The 22,467-nt window shown below is 41.1% G+C and overlaps 1 protein-coding gene across 1 annotated transcript in view; it reads right to left on the bottom strand.

The window, feature by feature from the left end:
• Positions 1 to 1,177: 1,177 nt before the first annotated feature.
• Positions 1,178 to 22,467, bottom strand: part of zcchc4 (zinc finger, CCHC domain containing 4) — a 33,067-nt gene continuing 11,777 nt past the window's right edge. Inside the window, exons 6-13 of the mRNA XM_030076192.1 lie at positions 14,526 to 14,598; positions 14,270 to 14,420; positions 14,079 to 14,179; positions 3,384 to 3,505; positions 3,033 to 3,108; positions 2,898 to 2,949; positions 2,435 to 2,582; positions 1,178 to 1,538 (exon numbers count right to left, since the gene is read on the bottom strand). Of these exons, the coding sequence (XP_029932052.1) occupies positions 1,412 to 1,538; positions 2,435 to 2,582; positions 2,898 to 2,949; positions 3,033 to 3,108; positions 3,384 to 3,505; positions 14,079 to 14,179; positions 14,270 to 14,420; positions 14,526 to 14,598 (850 nt within the window). The 3' untranslated portion in view covers positions 1,178 to 1,411. The remainder of the gene's footprint in view (positions 1,539 to 2,434; positions 2,583 to 2,897; positions 2,950 to 3,032; positions 3,109 to 3,383; positions 3,506 to 14,078; positions 14,180 to 14,269; positions 14,421 to 14,525; positions 14,599 to 22,467) is intronic.

Raw genomic sequence — 22,467 nt, 5'->3', positions numbered from 1 at the left:
TGCAAAACTGTTTAATGTGCGCAGCGTGATTACCGGCGCAATCAATAATCAACCATGTTGTCTGTGTCATTGTCCGTTGTGCTGCTGCAACCGCGAATAAACAAAAGTCGATTTATAATGAAAGGTAGCCTATATATGGCAGTGTGTGCATGGTGCACACCGCAGCTGGCACCGTGCCTCCTGCCGTCTGGCAGGAGCCAGGTCTGCTAGATCAGGTGGGCCGCACACGCACAGTGTACGTGGCCACCCGGTCAGGTGTGCCGCACACCTGCCATATATAGCAGCCAGCTGACATGGCGCTCAGGCTGTCAGTTGGACGCTTTCTGAAGAAGGAGGAAGTTACCTCCGAAACTGTCAAGGTAAATAAACATCCCTTAGCCTATGTCTGATTACAAGAAACCAAAACATCTTTTAGTTAAAAGGAAGACATGATGAATGTATTTGAACTATACTGATTTGTGATGACGTCGAACCATGCGTGCTGTCGTATTTCAACGTCATCATCACTGCAGTGATGAGTGTAGGTGAGTGGAGGGGTGGGAGGGGTGGTTGTCAGGTCACAGAGCAAGGTAGGCGGAGCAGAGAGGCTGTGTGTGTGAGACATGGACACGGAGAGGTAGAGGAGAAAAAGGTGCGAACTTGTGGCCCAAGAAATGTATTGCTGTTTTAAAACAAAATGAACTATATCGATAGAAACGATATTGTCCAGTGTTATATCGCGTTTAGAAAAAAATATCGATATAAATTAAAATCTCGAGATATCGCCCAGACCTATCGCTGGCGGTGCCTTCAGTGGTGTACTCACTCCAGCCATGTTGTTTGACTGCTGGGAGTAACAACATCCTACGAGATCTTGTGCCATGAAATGCAGCGCTAAATGCTGATCATGCAACACTAGCTGGGTTGATACCACAGGCTGCTTCTCTGCACCATATGTCCAAAGAAGAAAAAACTAGTTAAATTAAAAGATCGATTTTTGGATTTTATGAATCGATATTGAACCATTTAAAGGGAAATCGATTAAAATCAATTGAATTGATTTTTTTAACCCAGCCCTAATGGTATGTAATAGTCTTTCTTTTGAAATACAAAAGCTGCTAGACACAATATAAATACTATCTTTGGATGTCTACATATTGTGCTTTCACTGGCAATAGACTACCGGATGAAATCTAAGTCAAGTTCCATTCTTTTTTTTTATTCAAGTGCAGGCTTTTTCTGATCAAGCAGTTCAGAACAGCTGTTACACCAGAGGTAAAGTCGCAACACAAGGGCATGGGATACTGGCAAAAAGGCTGAACCTTCAAGAGGTAAATACAAATAAGTAACAGGATAAAAATAAAATATCATTTTATCCTTCTATGCACGTTTTTTCATCACTTTTGACTCAATATGGGCAGGAATGGTATCGTCATGTGGACACAGCAGCTGTCTTCTTCGCCTTACGAGCAGCTCCAGACTTTCTCTTAGCCCTGGGGTTCAAGAAAGGATGATGGGATGGATTTCTGCCCTCTCTCTTGGCATTAGAAGACTGACACCTGCAAGGGCAAAACAGACACACATCACACACACACACCAACCAGCACAAGTTAAGGCAGGAACACACTCTCGCTTATTGGCATTGTAGTAGGACTCAAAAGATTTAATTCTCAAAAGATGGGACTCAAAACACTTGTCTGTTTTAAAGTTTTGATGTTTTAAAGTCAAACATCAAGTTGACAGAGCCAGTTGATGACCTCCTTTGTGAGACCAGTACATCAGAATTAACATGATTGGATTTTGTGGAGCCAGCAAATATCCTGACAGTGCTGAGTGGCTTTATAAAATGGGCGCAGGGTGTCAATCTGCCCATGCAGAGTATGGCTAGGCTCCACCTTACAGGTATTCAAGCTGACTAGGACAGAGAGAAAACAGAGAGAGAAACAATGATCAGTATAGTTACACTTCACATGAATATCAATGCAACAATAGATACAATGGGTGTAGCAGAGGAAATCACTTACACTCACAGAAAAGCTGTGAAGTCTATGTTCCTATATTCATGTGAAGTGTAACTATACTGATCATTGTTTCTCTCTCTGTTTTCTCTCTGTCCTAGTCAGCTTGAATACTTGTAAGGTGGAGCCTAGCCATGCTCTTTGCATGGGCAGGTTTTTCCACACCCACTTTGCTTCACAGGAACCTAGTGGAAGCATGTCATTGGTTGAACACCAACACAAAAGAACTGTGTTTGTGAGAATACTCTGTTTGACTCCCTGATGAAGGCTTGACGCCCAAACGCGTCGGAGTTGGTTTTAGTATGTCACTTTGACAATGCCAGTCAAATAAAGGCATTTTAATGTTTGTAAGAGAGTGCCTTGGAGTTTTTCTCTGTTTTTTTGCAGTTATAAGGTTATGCTGGGTGCTCTTAGCAGAGTATTAGTGGTGAACTCACTTGCTGGTTCTATGTGCATCTTTTAGAGGGCAAGCCTTGTATTTGTGTTTCACGCTGCCACAGTTTAAGCAGCCCTCCATTCCCTGGCCTTGCCCACATGGGTGGTTTGGGAGGGCACAGCGACCACAAGACTGGCAGTGCTTCCATGCTAGGCACAACAAGAATGACAAAGAGAAATGGACACTGCTTATTAAGATTTCCCTTTAGTCCATTTTTAGAACATATGATCATATGCTCGTACTGGTTTCATTATATTCATATGCAGATGCATCACAATCCTGTGGCACAATCAATTGGTCAGTATTAACATTAGTTTAGCTATAAGCCTTCAAGTATGGCTTTAGACAATCAGCTTCAGCAGCAGTGTTAATCTACTATTTTACTTTGCTCTCTCTTTTAAGTTACTGACTTTACACACTGTTGTCTGCAACATGCATCTCACAATATGCGGCAATATACTTACAAGGCTTCACACATTTCTCACATACAGAGCAATGCTTCCATTCACGACCATCCTGGAGGCACAGAAAGGCAGTGGGTTTCATCATATATTTCCATACCCTTGTTACAATATGCAAAGTGAGTTGCAGTGCTGTACCTTAGATGGGCATATGTTGCATTCAGCACAGTGCTTGTTCAGAGACCACACATATCTCCGACATATGGAACAAAATCTGGAAACGAAGTCACATGCACTAAAATGATAACGTATCTTAATAAAATAACTTGAAATCCTTGTATAAACTGAATGGTTCTGCAGTGCCTCCATTTCAATGGCATGTGTTCCTAATTAAAAGTAGACTGATTAATCATAGAATACTGAAACTGAGTATATGCAGGTTAAAATTCAAATTAGGAGCAAGCATACAGTTATATGTACTCATCACCCACTAAAATGTCACTGAAATGTCTTTACTTAAAAATACTGCCCTTAGAGCTGTGTCAATACCTGTATCCCTCCTCTTCAGGAAGGATAACCTCTCCAGGAGGAATGTTGGTGAACAGCCGGACAGGAGACTGCTTTCTGCCTGTTTTCCCATGCTTATACAGAGGATGGTTGTCATAGTCCACCTGGACACAAATACAGTCTAGGTTTGAGATTATAGTCCACCTACAGGGAAAAAGCCTGTGGTAGTTTACAGTGGTCCCTCGTTTATCGCGGGAGTTACGTTCTAAAAATAACCTGCAATAGGCGAAATCCGCGAAGTAGTCAGCTTTATTTTTTACAATTATTATAGATGTTTTAAGGCTGTAAAACCCCTCACTACACACTTTATACACTTTTCTCAGACAGGCATTAACATTTTCTCACTTTTCTCTCTTGTTTAAACACAAATTTCAAACAAATTTCAAACCTTCGTAGAAAAATAAGTCCAGTATTATAGAATGAACACATTCTGTACTGTACAGGAGACACGGCACGGAAGAGATTGATTGACAATGGTCTATAGTCCCTTAGCCAATCAGGATGCAGAACACAATGCGCAGGTTCTCCCTTAGCCAATCAGGACGCAGAACACAACGCGCTGTAAAAAAAAAAAAAAAAAAAAAAAAAAAAAAAAAAAAAAAGGCATGCAAAATTGCACAAAAAAAAAAATCCGTGAAACTGTGAGGCCACGAAAGGTGAACCGCGTTATAGCGAGGGACAACTGTATAGTCCACTTTGAGAGAACCGGTGTGCAGTTTATTGTCCACTTCAGTAGAAACATAACCCAGGGTTAGTCTGTTGTCCACTTTAAGAAAAATATAGTCCAGGGTTAGTTTGTAGTCAACTTCAAAAGAAACAATGCCTAGGAATAGTTTGTAATCGACTTCAAGAGAAACAAGCAGCTGGTTAATGAATAAAAACTCCTATTACACACACTCTTTCTAACCCTAGACTAAATATCCTGTCACTTTAATGCTGATGATTCACAGCTGTACCTCTGGCTAAAATCTAGGGATTCCCTCCAGCTTCTCATAAACTGTCTTGAGGACATTAAAGTCTGGATGGCAAATAATTTCCTTCAGATAAACAGTAATAAAACCTAAGTAATTATCATTGATCTCTCCACATCAAGAGGCCATTTTGCCAAAAAACTAAGCCACCTCACCCCATATGTGAAGTCACATGCAAAAAAAAACAGGGTTACTTTTCACTCTAAGCTCTGTTTTGATTAACAAATCAGCTCTGTTGTTAAAAATAGTTACTACCAGTTTAACAATAATCCCCAAACTCAAGATATTTCTTTCCTTCCATGATAAGGAAAAAGTTATCCATGCGCTCATTACATCATGGCTGGACTACTGCAATTCCGTTTCTGTGGTGGACACAAATTCACGGACACTCAGCTCCTAGGTCTCTTAGATCTGACAGCAAATCTCTCTTATACAGTGCATCTGGAAAGCTTCACTTTTTCCACATTTTGTTATGTTACAGCCTTATTCCAAAATGGATTAAATTCAATTTTTTCCTCAAAGTTCTACACACAACACCCCATAATGACAATGTGAAAAACGTTTTTTTTTTTTTTTTTTTTTTGAAATTTTTGCAAATTTATTAAAAATTTTAAAAAAACTGAGAAATCACATGTACATAAGTATTCATCTCTGTTTTTAAATCTAGACTAAGGACACATTTTCATTCACTTGCCCTCTTTGGCCCACTAACTTTTTAATTTGTTGTCATGTCTTTAATACTGTGTTCTTTGTTGTTTGTTATTGTTGATTTATTTATTGTTCACTTTTAACAGTATTTAAATGTCCTCTGTGCAGCACCTTTTTCTGCTTGAGCTGTGTTTAAATGTGCTTTTTAATTAAATTTACTGGCTTACTTACTTATTATAGGAATAGTACAGAAATATTATAGGCAGCTATGCGCTGCATGGTACAGTTACTATAGGAATACCACAGAAATATTACAGGGTGATTTATCCACCTAAGCGAGCACCACCTCAAACCAGCCGGAATAATTCAATAAGCTAAGCCTGAACGTGATCAGGTTGAGCCTGTAACAGATGTGAAATACGTCTTCAGTAATTGAGAGTGAATTAAACTGAGGCTGGAGTGCACAAGGATATCTCCTTTTGTTAAATACCTGCTGCCTGTTAGATAGATAGATAGATAGATTTTTTATTGTCATTGCACAATCATATACGTATAATAATGCAACAAAATTAGGGCTCAGTCCTTTCGGTGCAGGGGAGAATAGAAAGCATCGTGCATCTTGCTAGTTGAATAGCCAAGTCCAGTAATAGATGGCTGCAGCCATGTCTCTGATATCAGAAAAAATTCAACAGTCATTAAATGCCATTTTATTTTTGCATAGAAGGAGGACTTGCAAAGAATCGTCATTGTATGGTGTAACCATCTGTTTTTCTGTGCATATGATAATGACAACCTCTCTCTCTCCCTCTCTGAAATGATGCGTGTTTATTTGCATATAGAGTGGGAAAGCTAAATCTGAGCTCAAGTGGGCAGGCAAGATACATGTTAATGACAGCTGCGAACAGACAGCTGGCACTGCACCAGATTGACAGCTGTCCATTTGTTCTTGGATTACCAAAGAGCATTGTAAGGGGTTAATTTTAGGATTAAAGTGGCCCCAGGCCACCTCTAGATGTGACCTGGGTGACTGAATCTCAAGACACATTGAGGATGCATCACTGCTGTTCACACCTCTACTTTTACTTATATTTGGTGTAAGCTTGTGATGAGATTTCTCAGGGCAGGTGGTAATACCAGCTAGACACAGGGTCTGTGTGGAGACCTTATCCAGGTCATTGAAACCACTGAATCATTAGTGCTCCTCCCTGTTGTGACAACCGTTGTCAGTGAGCACGTTTACATGCACACCATATTCCTGTATTATTCAGAATATCCTCAATATTCCGGTTGCATCATGTAAACACGTACTGAACCCGATAAAGGTCATCTTCCAGTTGGAGAATATTCTGAATAAGACCCCTGGCATATACCTGTTTTAACCAGAATATTGTGCCATGTAAACACCTTAATCGGAAAATGCCCCCTACCAGAATATTCAGTAACGTCTGTGCATGCTCGATTCGTGAGGAATCCTTGGGTGTCTTTGTTGCTATGGTTACTGCAAGCGGGGGGAGAACAACATGGTGAACAGCAGCAAGAGCCAGCATTTTTGGGGTGATGAGGAGACTGCAGTGAAAGACTTAAATATCATGGAGTATATCCATGAGAGAAAACACAGAAATAGCGACATCTTCTTCTTCTTCTATTGCTGCCCCCCGCAGGTTCAGTGTTGAATTAAATAAGAGCGTAGAATACGCTGAAGCACAGGAATATGCCAAGTAACATGTAAACGATAATATATTCCAGTTGCTGCAGCGCATATAAATACCTTATTCGGAATAGTACCTTAACCGGAATATTGACACGAATCGAAATATGGTGTGCATGTAAACATAGTCAGTGTTGGTGAAGTCACTTGACTGCATGCGTGAACAACAGTTGTTAAGGACACTTGTCTCACTTCTTGGGGTTGTGCGGGGTAAAGGGTTTATGGTTCAATCTCCTGGGAATGGTGTCTGAGACCTCCACCTCTGTTGAGAGATGGTTTATATTTTGCCAGATAGCTTCCTTCACTCCTCTTTCAACCCATCTGTCCTCCCATCCAAGATATGAATGATGTGGTCCTTGAAGGAGTGGCCCTTTTCCTTCAAGTGCAAGTGAACTGCTGAGTCTAGTCCTGAGGAGTTGGACCTCCTGTGTTGACCCCTACGTTTGTTTAGTGGTTGTTTGGCTTTGCTAATGTACAGACCTGTGCATTCCTCACTACACTGGACTGCATACACCAGGTTGCTCGTGGTGTGGAGTCTTTTGGGCGGACCAGTTTCTGTTTTTAAGTGTTGCCAGTTTTGAAAAATACCAGGATGCGGTGCTTGTTAAAAATCCTTCTTTCTCAGATACCCCATGACAATGTTGTTGTGTTTATTCTTCTTTTCTTCATCATCTGCACTGTTGGTGTTCCATATGGATAACCATGACTTGGATGACTGAGAGCATACACAGTCGTTATGAAAAATGAAAAATGATCGAGTAAAGTTAAAAGAAAAAGAATGAGATTAAAACTCTTTTCATCAACTGTAACCATTAAAGCGGACATGAAACAGCCTAGTTTTGGCGAGTTTTGTACAGACTTAAGTGTGTTGGAATTTATTTGAGGAAAAAATAGACAAAAAAATGATTACATGTTAAAATAAAATAGATTTATGTTTGGTACTAATGTAAGCTTTCGTTCTGGCTCGCCGCCATATTGCTGTCGCGCCTCTGGTGACATCACGAGGTTGGTTGGTTGGTTGGAGATTTGAGATAGTCACAGGCGTACATTTCACATTTAAAAATGTCAGAAGACGAGGCTGAGCGGTATTTCGAGGGGATCCAAAGAAACCCAATGGCGTATGCATTTGAGCCAGTGAGGAGGAGAGAAAGGATGGACAATGTTTCATCTGAGGAGCAGTCGTTGGTTGCTTCAGGGGTGGAGAGGGTGGGCAACACCACCTGGTGTCTGTGTGGTCACTGCACTGAAATGCCGACCGTAACCGAGTCCATCTGCTGTCGGGAGGTGGACGTGGATCACTTGCTCGGGGATATTCAGTGCATAACCCTGTCCCGCACCTACCAGATGCTCTGCTGTGAGAGGGAGGTACTGGAAATATCTATGCTCTCCCTCCGTGAAGTCCATGCGGACACTCTGGAGCGGCCCATCAACAGCAGGTATTCTAACCTTACCTAACGATAGCTACGTAGCATGTAGGCTAAAACGGGGCAGAGTAACGTTTGAAACGTCGGTATGGATGAAAAAGTCTACTTTCGCTTAGTCACTAATACAAGTCGCTGTCTGTCTGATAAAAGCACTTAATCAGTTTGGAAGCTAGTATATAAAGTATATAAAGTTGACTTTGACTTTGACTAGTCCGGCTAGTTAGCATGCTTATGATATCGTCAATTTGTTAGATAGCAGTAGCAGGCTGAGATGGGCACTATTTTAATTACATGCCTCTAAAATATGTATTTGGATTACTTTTAAGTATTTTAAGTATTAGAACCACACGTCTTTGAGGCTTGTTTATAAAATATGAAACTTGAAAGCTTTAGTTAAGGTGACATAATACTACATTTTTGTTTTACAAAAAGCGGCTGCAGGTTAAGCTACCGTATTTATGGTGTAGCTATATATTTTGACTCATGTTACCTAACAACAAATATAAACAGCATGGCTACTTTTTGTCAGTCTCTTCAGGTTAATTGCCTACAGACACTTCACCCTTTGGACCAGAGGACACCTAGGCAGGAGGAACAGGATCCCAATTCCATCTTGTGTGGTGAACTCCATTAGGAGTAGTTTTCCATTGCCAGAATACCATGGATTCGAGTATTTTTATGATGACATTTAATTTCAGGTGAGTAGATGTGATGTCACAGTGCAGATAGGCGCATGTGATATGAGTAGTGTAAGATCAGCTGTATCTCAATTCACTGTTTTTGTCCATTTTTTTTTACATGCAGAAAGCCGAAATCCTGGGCAGAGACATTACAATGGTAAGTATGCAATGCTTTCTCAATTTATTATTTCACCTCTTATTTATCTTTATCACTTTTTTCATTTGAATACCTAAAATAAGATTTTGAACCTCACTACAAACTTTTCAGTACAACATATTTTGACTTGAAACACAACAGATTTCTCAATTCAGTTTTGTATCTAAAATAATTTTGCTCAGTTAACACCAAACTTGCTAGAGAGCATCTTCAGACTGTCCTACAGCAGGCCTCTAAAGCTCAAAACTGTCATAACAAATCAGTTCATAACTAATAAACCATATGTGTTACATCTTTCTTAAAACAAATGACCAACATATCCATGCTGCTACTGCTGAGTTGCAACTTGCCAATTAGTTTCAGAGAGAGGATGGTCTTTGGCTCCAGAGGTTGTGAGTTTAAATCTCACCTGATACAAAATGAACATTATCATGTCAACTGTCTTGTTGTCTTCCTGTTCTCCTATTTGTTCCTCAGAATTGCCTAAATATGGCAAAAATAGCCCGGACTCGACCCATTGCTGCACATTTCCCTTTCTCAGAAAGTTTCCTAAGGCAGTGACGGTGCAAATCTGCTCAGGTGTCTTGCCACAGAGTCAGCCTTGTCGGGTTTCTGAACACCTTTGTGCTGGGCTAGGGTGACTGATGTCTCCCTCTCCAGCTGTTGCAGTGCTGCACGGATGGACACAGACTTGCACCTGCGGACCACACCAGACACAATGTCCTTTCTGAAGGTATAGTCCTTGTCCACCTTTCTTGATGTGACCACAAACTGTTGGGCACTTTTAGAGTACTGGTGTTTGTGTTGTTTCTGGCCCTCCCTTGTTTTTGCTATCTCCCTGTTGACATTGCTGTTATGGTCCAGTGCAGCTACACGGAGGCGAGCCTCAAAGCTCTCTCTTAGGAACTTCTTCCTTTTTTGTGGCGTATTTTGTGTAGAGAGAGTGAAGACTCTCCAGTTGACCTGTGTGGATGCCTTTTGTGGTTTTTTCTAATTTTTTTAGGAGCACCTTGTCAAGGACTACCTTTTGCAGATGTTCAAAGGCAGCAGAGTTTGGCTGGAGCCAGGGCCGCATGCTCTCTTCTTCAGGGGTGTATGGAGGATGCTCACACTTATTCATTGTCTCACCACATGTCCAGTGATGCACATTGGTGATGTGGTGAAGGATGGAGATCCACTTCTCTTTAAGCCTGGTCACGCTTCCCTTACAGGTGCTAACACAATACCAGAGATGGTTTGTTATCATCCTCATCCACTCATATAGCTCCTCATTGTGGCTTTTAAGTAACCTCTTCCTTACAGACTTGACAATGTGCCACAAGTCATATTCGTGCTGTATGTTGGTGTGTTTTTCTCGCAGGACTTTTTGCACTGAGGGGTGACAGTCAGTGGCAATCACAGATGTCAGCACACCGTACTGTGCAAGCTGTGACAGACATCTCTCCATACCTTCTACCTCCAGCCAGTAGCTGTTCTTTACTTCTGTGACTCTGACCGTCTCCTGCGCTACCACCAAGTCTGACTTTGTGTCCAGAAGAGAGTAAGTTCCAAAAGTAGCATTGTGGCCAGGGCTGTCATATCTGCAATCACCACATACAACCAGTGGTTCATCACACACTGCAGCCAGCACAGCTTCTGTAGTCCAAATCCACTTTTTCTCAGGGTTGGTGGCTGGACTAGACATTTGCCACACCCCCCCCCCAGTGGCACACACAGAAGAGCTTTAACAGTTCTTGGATGGACACGATGCTCTTTCTGTCCTGAGAGAGATTTAGGGCCCTATCTTGTGCCACCCGCTATCCGCTGCCACGACCCGCTACCCGCAAATTGCGGATTTAGGAACTTCCGCTATCCCTAAACGGTATCTTGCGCTACCCGCTATCCGTTATGCCGACTGCATCATTTGCGCCTGGAGGTGCGTCGTGGGCGTGTTTCATGCGCTATCCCTAAAGTTGCTATCTTGCGCACACACTTTAGGGATAACTATCCGCTACCCGCTAAAGTTTGGGCTATTAGGAGAGCGCGTCCAGGCGGCTTCAATGCGCGCCCCGACGGAGCCTCGCCACACACACGGTCGGACTGATACCGGGACGCCGCCGGAATGGACTGAGTATATTACTCATATAGACTGTTTAGAGGAAAGACTGTTTTAATTGGACACTTACGCCAGCACGTTTTATTGTTTTATCATAAGCCAGCAGCTGTGCTATATTTTTATTTTTAATATTTTATTTGCCCAATCTACCTTGTCAATAAATTAGTTTACACATAGTTCCACCTCTGCCTCTTGTGTGTGTGTGGTGTGACCCAGGGATTTTACTCAATCAGTACAACCTTGTGACACGTCCACTTGGACACATGTGGCTCCACCTCCCGAATTAACTCGCCTATAATATAATATATAATATGTATATAAAGCCAACTTGCTTTAGCCTCAGTAGAAGCCCTGAGAAAATCTACCTCCCTCTCTTCATCGCGGGTTTAGGATTTAGGATTTAGGATAGCGCATCCTGCCCTTAAAGGCAATGGCACCTGGCACACTGATTGGTTTAACTGGCGTAACGCCCAAAACACACCTATGCATAATATAGCGGGTAGCGGAGGTGTTTTGCGGATAGCGGGAGGTGCACAAGATAGCAACTTTTACGGGGGAACGCCTCTTCCTAAATCCTAAATCCGCAAATAGCGGGTTTAGGGAGTCTGGCGCAAGATAGGGCCCTTAGTTCCTCATCTACCACATCACTCACGCTCTCATTCTCATCACTGCTGCTTTCAAAGTCACTCATATCAAACTCATCATCATATTCCTGTTTCGACAGGAATATGATTCCTGTGTCAGAGGCTGTATACAATACACCAGTTTGTGAAACAAAAAACAAACAAAAACAACTAGCATGCATTAGAGCAAATTCACTGATTTACTTTTCTTACATGCTATAACCTAATGCCACCTTTGACAATATGTATGGACTCATATTAATACAATGTTTTCCTTTCACAGGAAGGTTCCCAGGACAAGCCCTGACTGCTTTCTTTCCTCATGGACTTAAGCCACAGTGAATCAGTATAGTTTTATACAAATATTTTGGAATAATAAAAGTTTTTACAAATGAAGGTGTTGTGGATATTGTGAAAACCTTTTGCACTTAAGATGCTGAGTTTTATTTTTCTTTGTGCAACATCACTCTGCCAGACTTTAACAGTTATCACTATAGTTTGTATGAATCATGCACAGCTTGTGTTATTGACAGCAAACTGTTAACAGTAATGAAAGATATGTGAGGTGTAGTGCACCTTATTCAAGCCGATGGTTGGAGGCCAAAGCTACAAGGCCAATCAGAGAGCTTGTTAATACTAGTAGCTTCTCCATTATGGCAGGAGGAGTTAAGTTTTTTGGAAGCCTTTTTTTTTTATTGTTGTTTAACCGTCTTACACCTGCAATTCAACTAAATGATAGTCCTGGAAACAGTTCCCCTCTAACTGCAAACAGAGGCCAACATTGCAGACCAGACACTGCCAGACTGTGCTCCTGTAGTATATAGCAAAATGACTGGGCCCCTGCTGGGTCTTTGTGTGTTCTCCTGCTCCCTGCTGGTCGGGGCGGGGAAGTGAGCGAATTTTTTTTCGATCACACCATTGGTTCAGGAGTTACAATACAGAGAAGCCTAGATTACAACCACGTGACGTACTGGAGGCTCTTATGTGATTGGACGGTCGTGTCAGTAGGCCTACGGAGTTGCCGTAAAGGACTTTATAGGCCCGGAAAGCTCCGGTTTCTCCGGTTACAGCTGTTTTTTTTTTCTTTTTTTTAAATGTCTGAATATCATAAGCGGTCACGGAGAAATCGTTATGTGAAGTCGGCATGCCGAATCCTGTCGGCGCCGACATTGCCGGTGTAAGAGGGTTCTGTTGCTAAATAGCTGTGAATTTTTTAAGTTTAACCACATTATCTGAACGGAGCTCCAATACAAGTTACTGCTATGAGTGGATTATCACTTCTTGAGGGGAAAAGCCCAAATGAAACTGGACGGAGACTGTAGGTGAAGAAAATGTTTGATTTATACAGAGATGCTGGTGAATATAAGAGTCTCTGTGCTGCCAAGGTAAGAAAGCTGAGCTGTTGAACTTGTTTATGGTTGTAGAGGGGCGCACATATCGTGAACTGATACTGATGAGCACATATTTTGTTGCTCGGTTATTAATGACTAGATGACTGAGCTTTGACTAGAAAAGAGTACCACAGCCCTGATGTTATAAAGACCTTTATATTCTCAAAGATAGTGCTGATTTTATTTTCTGGTCATCTCAACCTTGCAGGTCGTACCTCTCTCTGCTCGGCCAGATGGGCGCGCCGCTGCGCGACTCAAAAAACCTCTCCTCCACATAGTCCTCTGTAACAAAATGCTCACTACAAACCCTAGCTTCACGGCTAACTGGAGGATTCTCTCGTTTCAGTGCAGCTAGCCAACGACGAAGAACCACTTGCCTCTTAAGAGGCAAAGCATGAAAGTGGACAGTCTTTCCTTGATTTTTAACTCTATAAAATTCATTGCTGCATCCAGGGGCGATGCAAAAGTGACCCCCCTTGCATCGCTTTTTAGTTTGAGGTTCCTTATTCTCCATTGAATCAGTGCTGTCACTTGTTAATCTAATGCTAGCTAATGAAGGAGTTCCAAGCCAACCAACCTCGTGACGTCATATTCTATGCGCCACAAGATGGCGCCACACTGGTTTGAAAAATGTAATTTAGATTGCTTTTTATTTTAATCCAGGTTCACTGACAGTGTTGAAACTGTAATTAATTTTTAGAGTGGGAACCCAACTTGTGAAATATGTTAACTGCTTCTAGTGTTTCATGTCCGCTTTAAAGCTTTTGTGGACAAAAACTAGACTAAAATTAACTAAATTCAAATGACTAAGACAAAGTTTCAGTGAGAAGACTAAAACTAAATCAAAATTCATTGTAACAATTAACACTGATACAGGTACAGCATGCTGACTGATGAGAAATTTACAGCATGTTTATCGAGCTCTGCATAGGAATCACAGCTTTATCCATAACTGGATAAAATAAAACAGTTGCCAGTACCTGGTAGTCTAACATGATGAGGGAGGGGAGACACTCCAGGATGCGAGACTCAAAATAGTAAGGGAAGATCCATATCATGGGCATGTCCATACTTCTGCTGTCTAGATATGAACACACAGATGGTTACCTATTTCATTTGTTTTTTATGTAAACTGAAATTCACAACAACAAAACTTGACAGCGACACTGACCAGGGCTCTGCAGTTTCCTCCACATCTGCGAGATCAGAGAGAAACTGCTGGCCAGAGGCTTCACCAGGCCACCAAATGGAGGGTCAGCCACCATCACCACCTTCTTCCCATCCGACTCACTGAGGAAAGCCTGCAGAACCGCACTGGATGCCTAATAACACAAGCACAGGTCAGCCATCTTTATAAGACAACATTAACAGCAATGCTTTAATGGAACAACTGTAAAAAATAACAATCCGAGAGTTCCAACACCTACCTCCCCTTCAAAGAAGTGATGGTTAAACATGTTATAGTGGCAGAATTCATCCTGGCCATAGAACTGTGCATACCTGAAACAAGAACAAATGATCATACTACATTGTATCAGAGTGTGGTTGAAGACTCAAAGCTAGAAATACTGCCTTTTGTGCCATGTTCCCTGTCCAACAACAGCAAGCTGGAACAACAGAGCAAGTTCGAACTTATCTATACTGCACACAAAGTTGGCAATAACACTGTAAATCTTGAGCTGTGTAACTAGGTAACAATAAGGTATGAGTGCAGGCGTCAGCAAGCCATGGAAGGACACACCCTTTCTGAAGTTTGATCTTGCACAGTCTTTACAGAAACGAGAGAGAGCAGGATCAGAGGTAAGCATTCCTAACAATCATAAATTAATCCTAAATTAATTCAGATCAGCTTATATTTGACTATACCCAGCATTAAAAACAAGTTCTTCCAGCAGATAAGTCTACAAGTTGTTGCATGCTAAACAAGGTATTCTTTGAAAAGAGACATGGTGCTTCCCAACAATGTAAAGAGGAAATAAGCCAAAGGTTGAAGTCAAAATGAAAAATATTCAGAGAACTATATAATATAACAACATTTTGACGTGGCTTGTTTTAAGAAAATTTGACACAAAAGTTGGAAAATGTTCAAGATAGCTTTCCTACCACACAGAAAACCTGGCATGGATCCAGAAGACGTTTTAACAGACTTATGAAAACCAGAGGAAGTGGTTCAATCTGCAAATATAACCACTCCAAATAATAATAATAATAATAATAATAATAATAATAATAATAATAATCATCATCATCATCATCATCATCATTATTATTATTATTGTTGTTGTTGTTCACACTAGGAAAGAACAAAGCTTATCAAAGCTCAGCTCCTGATTGAAAAAATCTTGACCACTTCTCTTTTTACTCAGGGATGGCAGGGAGAGAGCAAACATCTGTTGGCAGTGGACTGTCAACATTGGCTCCATCAGTCCACACTGGCCTTGGCTTGCCATTGGCAGGCAACCAGAATGTGGAACAGGACAGTGGACTGAGCTTTACTTCAACGGATTCCAGTGGAGACAGGGTTGTTCAGCCTTTTCCACGTTCCCCGAAACTATTAAGGAAGCTAGCTGAAGCTGGACAGTTAACTCAGGTAAAGATGTGTGAAGTAAAGTCTCAGTTAATCTGGTGAGGAAGCCATGTTCACGCAACCAGAATATCTAACTGAATGCCTTGGTGCACCCTATTGTACTGACATGCTCAAACATGCTATAATACTGAAGTCAGCTCACTTTACCATCTAAATTAATTCATCTTCATTTTTTACTGTCATGAAACTTAATTATTAAGTGTTGCACACTAAAGTTGAAAGCTTGTAAATTACATGGATTTTTGATATATTCAAAGTGCTGTAAAATGTACAATTTTCATAACACATTCACAATATTTGGTTGTTTACCGCACATACAACAGTAGAATATCCACTGAAAATTTGAAATAAATCCAAAGTGTGCCTCTGGAGACACCTAGACCTCCTGTCTACCACATTATGGCATTATTTTCACCTTTAGCAGGGCAGTAACTGGAATGGGTTCTTAATCCAGACATTCTTTCTAGTTATTTTAGTTTTAGGGTTTTAGGAAATAAATAATTTAAACATGCTAGATCTAACCTTGTGACATATCTTGGTTCTGAGAGAGTGGTCCCAATAAGGCACAGCCTGAAAAAAATTCAAAATTTGGTCCTCAGTAGCTCCAAAAGTGTATATTTTAGACAGAAAGCAACAACAAAATCTGATTTAGCACCTTTCATTTAGTAAATACACAAAGTTTCATTACTCTAGGATGAAAATTAATAATGTTACAGCACACTGAAGTTGTGCCAAAATGCAAGTCGTTGCCGAAAACTGACCAAATTCACATGGCAGTATCGCACTTTAAAAATTCGCCAAAATCTATTTTTCATCCAAAGTGGGTGAAATTTGAAAAGTGTTATTAAAACATGTTTTTCTAACTATGGGATCAATGTCATTGAAATCTGAGTCGCCACAGTGACACCCATTTGATGATCTGACATGGAATGACCCTGCTTTAATTCTTCGTCTGGTATGTGTAGTCCTGTATAACTATGAGTAAAACATGGCAGTGTCATTGGAAATTAAAGGTGCTTTATGCACCCAGGGCAATGTTGAGGTAGTTTGTATAAAAGCGTCCACCAAATGGCCTTGATAACCATGCTTTGAATGTTTGGCCCATTTACTACATACAGTTGTGTTCAAAATAATAGCAGTGTGTTTAAAAAAGTGAGTTAAGTCCATAATCCTTATAATAGCTTTTATTTCCATACACACAAATGCATTGGGAACACTGCACATTCTATTCCAAATCAAAACATGAAGAAAAATTTATCAAATATGTTATTACTCTACAGAAAGTAAAGAAAATGGAATATTAGGCTGTTCAAAAAAATAGCAGTGTCTGCATTTTTCTTTACAAACTCAAACATTTACTGTATAAACTGAAAAATGCTTGAAGATTTAGCTTTCCTGTGAATCATTGAACTAATATTTAGTCATATAAACATGGTTTCTGGGAAATGCCTCACATCTGTGTTGCATGGAGTTGACCAGCTTCTCAGTTGCACTGCCCATAGCAAAAACCACTGCTGCAACTCTCTCTCACTTGTTTGCGCTGCGCTCGCACAGCTGGTTGTTTGTCTGTCACTGAAAGTTTAGCCTCCAAATCCAATCCAGTCTCTCACTCTCTCCACCAGTCACATAAAAATGAAACGTCATAATCAATAACAGAACACATAATTCTATTTTTTTATTTGGAAAAAAAAAAAAAAAAAAATCCCCCACAGAACCCGAAGCCCGACCCAACCCGCCCAATTCACGTAAATTTTAGGCCCGGCCCGACCCGAAAATGTCAGGTCGGGTCGGGTTCGGGCAGAATATGAGAACTCTACTCTACTGCACCTACTAGTAAATTATTTGCCATGTAGGAATATAATTTCTACCAAAAACAGTGATTGATGTGGTTAGTGATGTTGAACTGCTATTATTGTGAACACAACTGTATATACATAGCCTTCAGGGACTGGTAGAGATGGAGTGAAATGTCCATGCAGATACGGGTTCATGTGGGTGGCTGGTGTACACAGATTATGATGGTTCTCAGAGCTGATCCATGCATCACTGCAACACAGTCAATCAAGATTACTTGCATCAAAATATTTTAAACTTTAATTTTAATGGAGCCCACAAATGGTTGTTATATATATGTTAAAACATTTTCAAATATATACACATACACATGTAAAAAAAAAAAAAAAAACACCAAGAAAAAAGAAAAATCAAGCTCCCCTATTCAAGTTCCCTCATAATGGCGAGTAATCAAGGAAATGATTACTCACACCCATCCCTACTATTAACCTCAACAGTTTGTGATGTTGTATGTGGTATCACTGCAATCCTTGATCATTAAAAAATCATTTATGGGGGAAAGTAAAATGGTAACGGTGTGCCACTTATCAAGGCTTAGTACTAACCGCAGTGGCTTCGCTTCAAATCGAAGCCCCGGCCATTTCTACTGTCACTATAAAATAAAGCAGAAATACGAAAAAAAAAAAAAAAAAAAAAAACTGTACCCAACAACTAACCCTAACCCACTGTATCCAACTGTACAACTGTACCAAGTTTCAGGCTTTTATGAAAAAGTGAACATCACTTTCACACATCACCTGCACTAACTACTGTTTGGATAACTAATGCGTATGACTATTACAGTGATGGAATACTGGTGTGAAGAAAATGTTAAGTCTTTGAAAGATCATTTTCTTATTGTGGTGGAATGAATGATAAGTTCTGTAACACGATTTCTTGCTTTGGTAAAAAAAAAATTGGCAGAAAAGTAAAGTATTCATAGTTTGTAGATATTATGCTTAACATGCAAAATCAGTAGTATCATCCTTTAAGAGTCAAGGAATTACAGAATGTAAGAAAAGTCAGACATCGTAGCGAAATTGTCAACCAAACAAGTATAAAAGGGCTTGTCTGCCAGGTAGCTTGACTAACTCAGGTTCACTCTTTATAGGAGCAGTTGTCTAGGCGTGTGGACGAACTCAAGGCAGAGAGATCCAAGAGTGAGGCCCACATTCAGTCTCTGAAAAAACGCAAGGCAGATCTTTCTGTAAGTAAAACATGCACTCTCAATACTTCAGAGACAATACTAGAGATGTCAAATTCAAAACTGAATACTGGACTGTGTTGACACATGGCGTCACATCCTGTTTTGTATGAGTGGTGTGAAATTTCAGTCACATGATTGATGTCTTATTCTATGTGGTAAATGTCATGGCAAAACCATCTGAGAACAGTTATCTAAATGTAAAAAAAAAAAAAAGGGTGCATATTCCAACATAAAAATAAAGAACAGGATGTATGCTGAAGGTATAGATTCTCTCTCAATATTAAAAGCAGAGAGCGGTTACATCTATGTGTAGGAATTGATGTATTTTTTTTTATCTGATCCTGTTGAAAGCAACAAAGCAGTGTTGCTTTTCTTTTTTACTGGCTCACAAAACTATTTAAAAAAAGAAAAAAGGGGAATAAAGAAAGAATAAAGAAATGCATGAACTTGGAGAATTTGCTTGTCCATCTAATTATACCACAGCAGAAAACCAATTTTATAGGTTTTTGTTTTACTGATAAATACAAAGAAACGAGTGATCTGAGAGTACATGCATCATGATAAAGTAACAATCACAAACACAAGGATCATCATCAGATGGCTGTAACGTCAGCTGTTGTCAGAGGTTTACAACATTGAGAGGGCAGAAGGTTTTAAATGTTCCAAAACACTGGTCTGAAAGTCTCGAAACAATTTGAGACATTTCAAACTTGACATCTCAATACAGTACCACCTGCAATGAGTGTAAATGTAATCTCACTGCTTTGGGGTGCAGATATTAATTAGTTATCTCATGGGAGATTGTACTCTCATGGTATAAACCTGGCATGGCATTCATTGAACTTCTGCTTCTTCCATTCCCTCCATTATCCTTGATGAAGAGGAGCACAGAGGTGAAGAAACAGCATGTTCGTGAACGCTTTGAGGACATGCGGTGTCTACTGAGGCAAGATGAGCAGGCCGTTCTGGACTCCCTGGAGCTGGACTTGAGACAGACCAGGACTAGACTTGATCAGGTCCTTAACAACTGGGACCAACACCTGGTCCAGGTCAATAAGAGCATTGCCACAATTCAAAAACAGCTGACCAAAAACCAAGAGTTGGAGGGAGACATGAAGGTCTGATTCAACAACTGTTCACAACCAAAATTTAAGGCATAGAAGTGTTTTCTTGCTGTGGTAATAATGGTATTTCTGTTCCTTCTCTCTTGCAGGCTCAACCTACAAATGTGAGGTAATGTCATGCACTCTATCATTAGGTGTCTCGTCATCACAGGCATTAAGCTTTGTGTTCCACCTTGTTCTGAAATCATGATCAATGTCTTCCCAGTTCGAAGAAGCCAGATGCCTCTGAGATAGAAATCCAGTTGAACCAAAAGAGATTTGAGAAGCTTCTGAAAACACTAAGCTCCATCTCCAAGAACCTGAAAGCTCAGCTGCAGAGGAAAACCCTTCTGTTAGGTAAGGTGACATTTCTTTGTGCTATCAATTGCTTATACCCATCTGAAAAATGTGAACTTGGATGTTCTTACACCTATAGTCCATGTGCTGTGTTCATATCAGTGGAATAGTTGACATTTTGTTGCACTGTTCATTTGGTTCGGTTTGATTTCATGAGGCAAAGAATTCAAACAAATCAACAACAACAACAACAAAAATGCAGCTCTCAGACTGCTCATTGTTCAGCATCATACAGATATCACTAGGTTGAAAGGCAGAGAAAGGACTTGGTTAATTCTGGGATGTTTTCTTATCCTCTCTCACTTTATACGAACAAACATATTTACAAACACATTTGGCCCGTACAGTATCCATTTCCATGTTGCTCCATCAACCCTTACTTCATTTTGTCCTATGTTACTAACACGATCAAATTGCTTCTTACTGTTATAAATTATGAGCCCATACTGCGCACCTGAGCCACGAGACAGTGCATCCTGCAGTTGGGTTGAATCACCTTGAAGGGTGTATTTTAAGATTCTGCCAGGTACCAGGCTGAAATAATTTCTCATGGGGTTAATTTTGAACCCTATCTTACAAAACCCTGGTAAAAAACCTGAAAATGGAAAAAATAGAAAATAGCATAACTTTTGAACCATACATGCTACAGGGACAAATGAACACATTTTTCCATACAATCTGGACCCAGAGAATCCATTATCCAAATGGTTATTATTAAGATTCAAGCACATTTTGACTCCATTTCAGGACAAAAACTACACAAAACTAGACGGAAATCATTAGATCACATCTATATTTCTCTGTTTACTAAATATTTTGGGTGGATTTTTCTTGCCAATTATTTTTTCTCAATCCTTGAAGGGTGAACTTTAAGATTCTGCCAGGGACCATTCCTGTATCTGTCCCTTCGACAGCGGACCTGTAACAGTCTGTTGGAGAAAGAGCTCCGCTGTCTGTCCAGTGTGTGGTGGAGAGGGTGATCAGGGTTATCCAGGATGGATAACAGTTTGTTCAGTGTCCTCCTCTCCATCACAGCCTCCACAGTGTCCAGTTTGCAGCCAATCACGGAGCCAGCCCTCCTGATCAGTTTGTTGAGTCTGTTGGCGTCACTGGCTCCCATGCTGCTCCCCCAACAAACCACGACGAAAAAGAGTACGATGGCCACAATAGACTGGTAGAACATCTCCAACATCTTGCTGCACACGTTGAAGGATCCTTCCTCAGGAAGTAGAGTCTGCTCATCCCCTTCTTGTAGACAGCATCGGTGTTGGATTTCCAGTCCAGTCTGTTGTTTATTTTGACGCCCAGGTACTTGTAGTCCTCCACATCCTCTCCCAGAATGCACAATGGCTGTGAAGCCGTCCTCTTCTTCCTGAAGTCAATCACCATCTCTGGTCTTGCTGACATTCAGCCTCAGGTGATTGCGTCCAGCCCACTCCACAAAGTTATCCACCACTGCTCTGTACTCCCCCTCCCTTCCCTCACTTATACACCCAACAACAGCCGAGTCATCAGAAAATTTCTGCAGGTGGCATGACTCGGAGTTGTACTGAAAGTCTGTGGTGTATAAGGTGAAAAGGAAAGGGGACAGCACAGTCCCCTGTGGAGCTCCTGTATCACTGACCACCGCGTCAGACAGAACACTGCCCAGACGGACAAACTCTGGCCTGCCTGTCAGGTAGTCAGTAATCCAGGAGACAATGGAGGTGTCGACACCCATCACCCGCAGCTTCTCACCCAGCAGCAGTGGCTGGATGGTGTTAAAAGCACTGGAGAAATCAAAGAATGTGATTCTCACAGTGCTGCCACCACCATCCAGATGCATATGAGCTCGTTGCAGCAGGTAGATGACGGCATCGTCAACTCCCAAATGGGGCTGGTAAGCAAACTGTAGAGGGTCTAGCAACTCCTTCACCTGCGGCCTCAAGGCTGAATTATGCTTCCGCGTAGGAAGAGCGTACGGAGGTTGTGCGAAGCTTACGGGGGTTGTGCAACCGCCGCAGAGCCTTGCCACGCGCCTCCCAAAAATTGTAACTATGCGGACCCTACGCAGCCCCACAAGAGCTGTGATTGGTCCGCCGAAGTACATCATTTCCGGCATTTCGTTGCAACCGGCATCACATCCTGTTGTTGTGCCGGCCGGCAGCGTAATTTTTAAAACAACTGTTGTGTCTCGACTCGTCGGTTGTGTTTGAAAACTTTGGAGAGTGCTGGATCTCGCGGAAGAACGCCTGGCTGAGGAGGTGCGCAAGTACCTGCACCTATACGACTCGTCCTCTATG

This window comes from Myripristis murdjan, chromosome 18 (assembly GCF_902150065.1).
Source record: "Myripristis murdjan chromosome 18, fMyrMur1.1, whole genome shotgun sequence".
In the NCBI taxonomy this organism is placed as follows: Eukaryota; Metazoa; Chordata; class Actinopteri; order Holocentriformes; family Holocentridae; genus Myripristis; species Myripristis murdjan.
The sequence above is the reverse complement of the archived record's forward strand: the minus strand, read 5'-3'. Positions and strand labels throughout refer to the sequence as shown.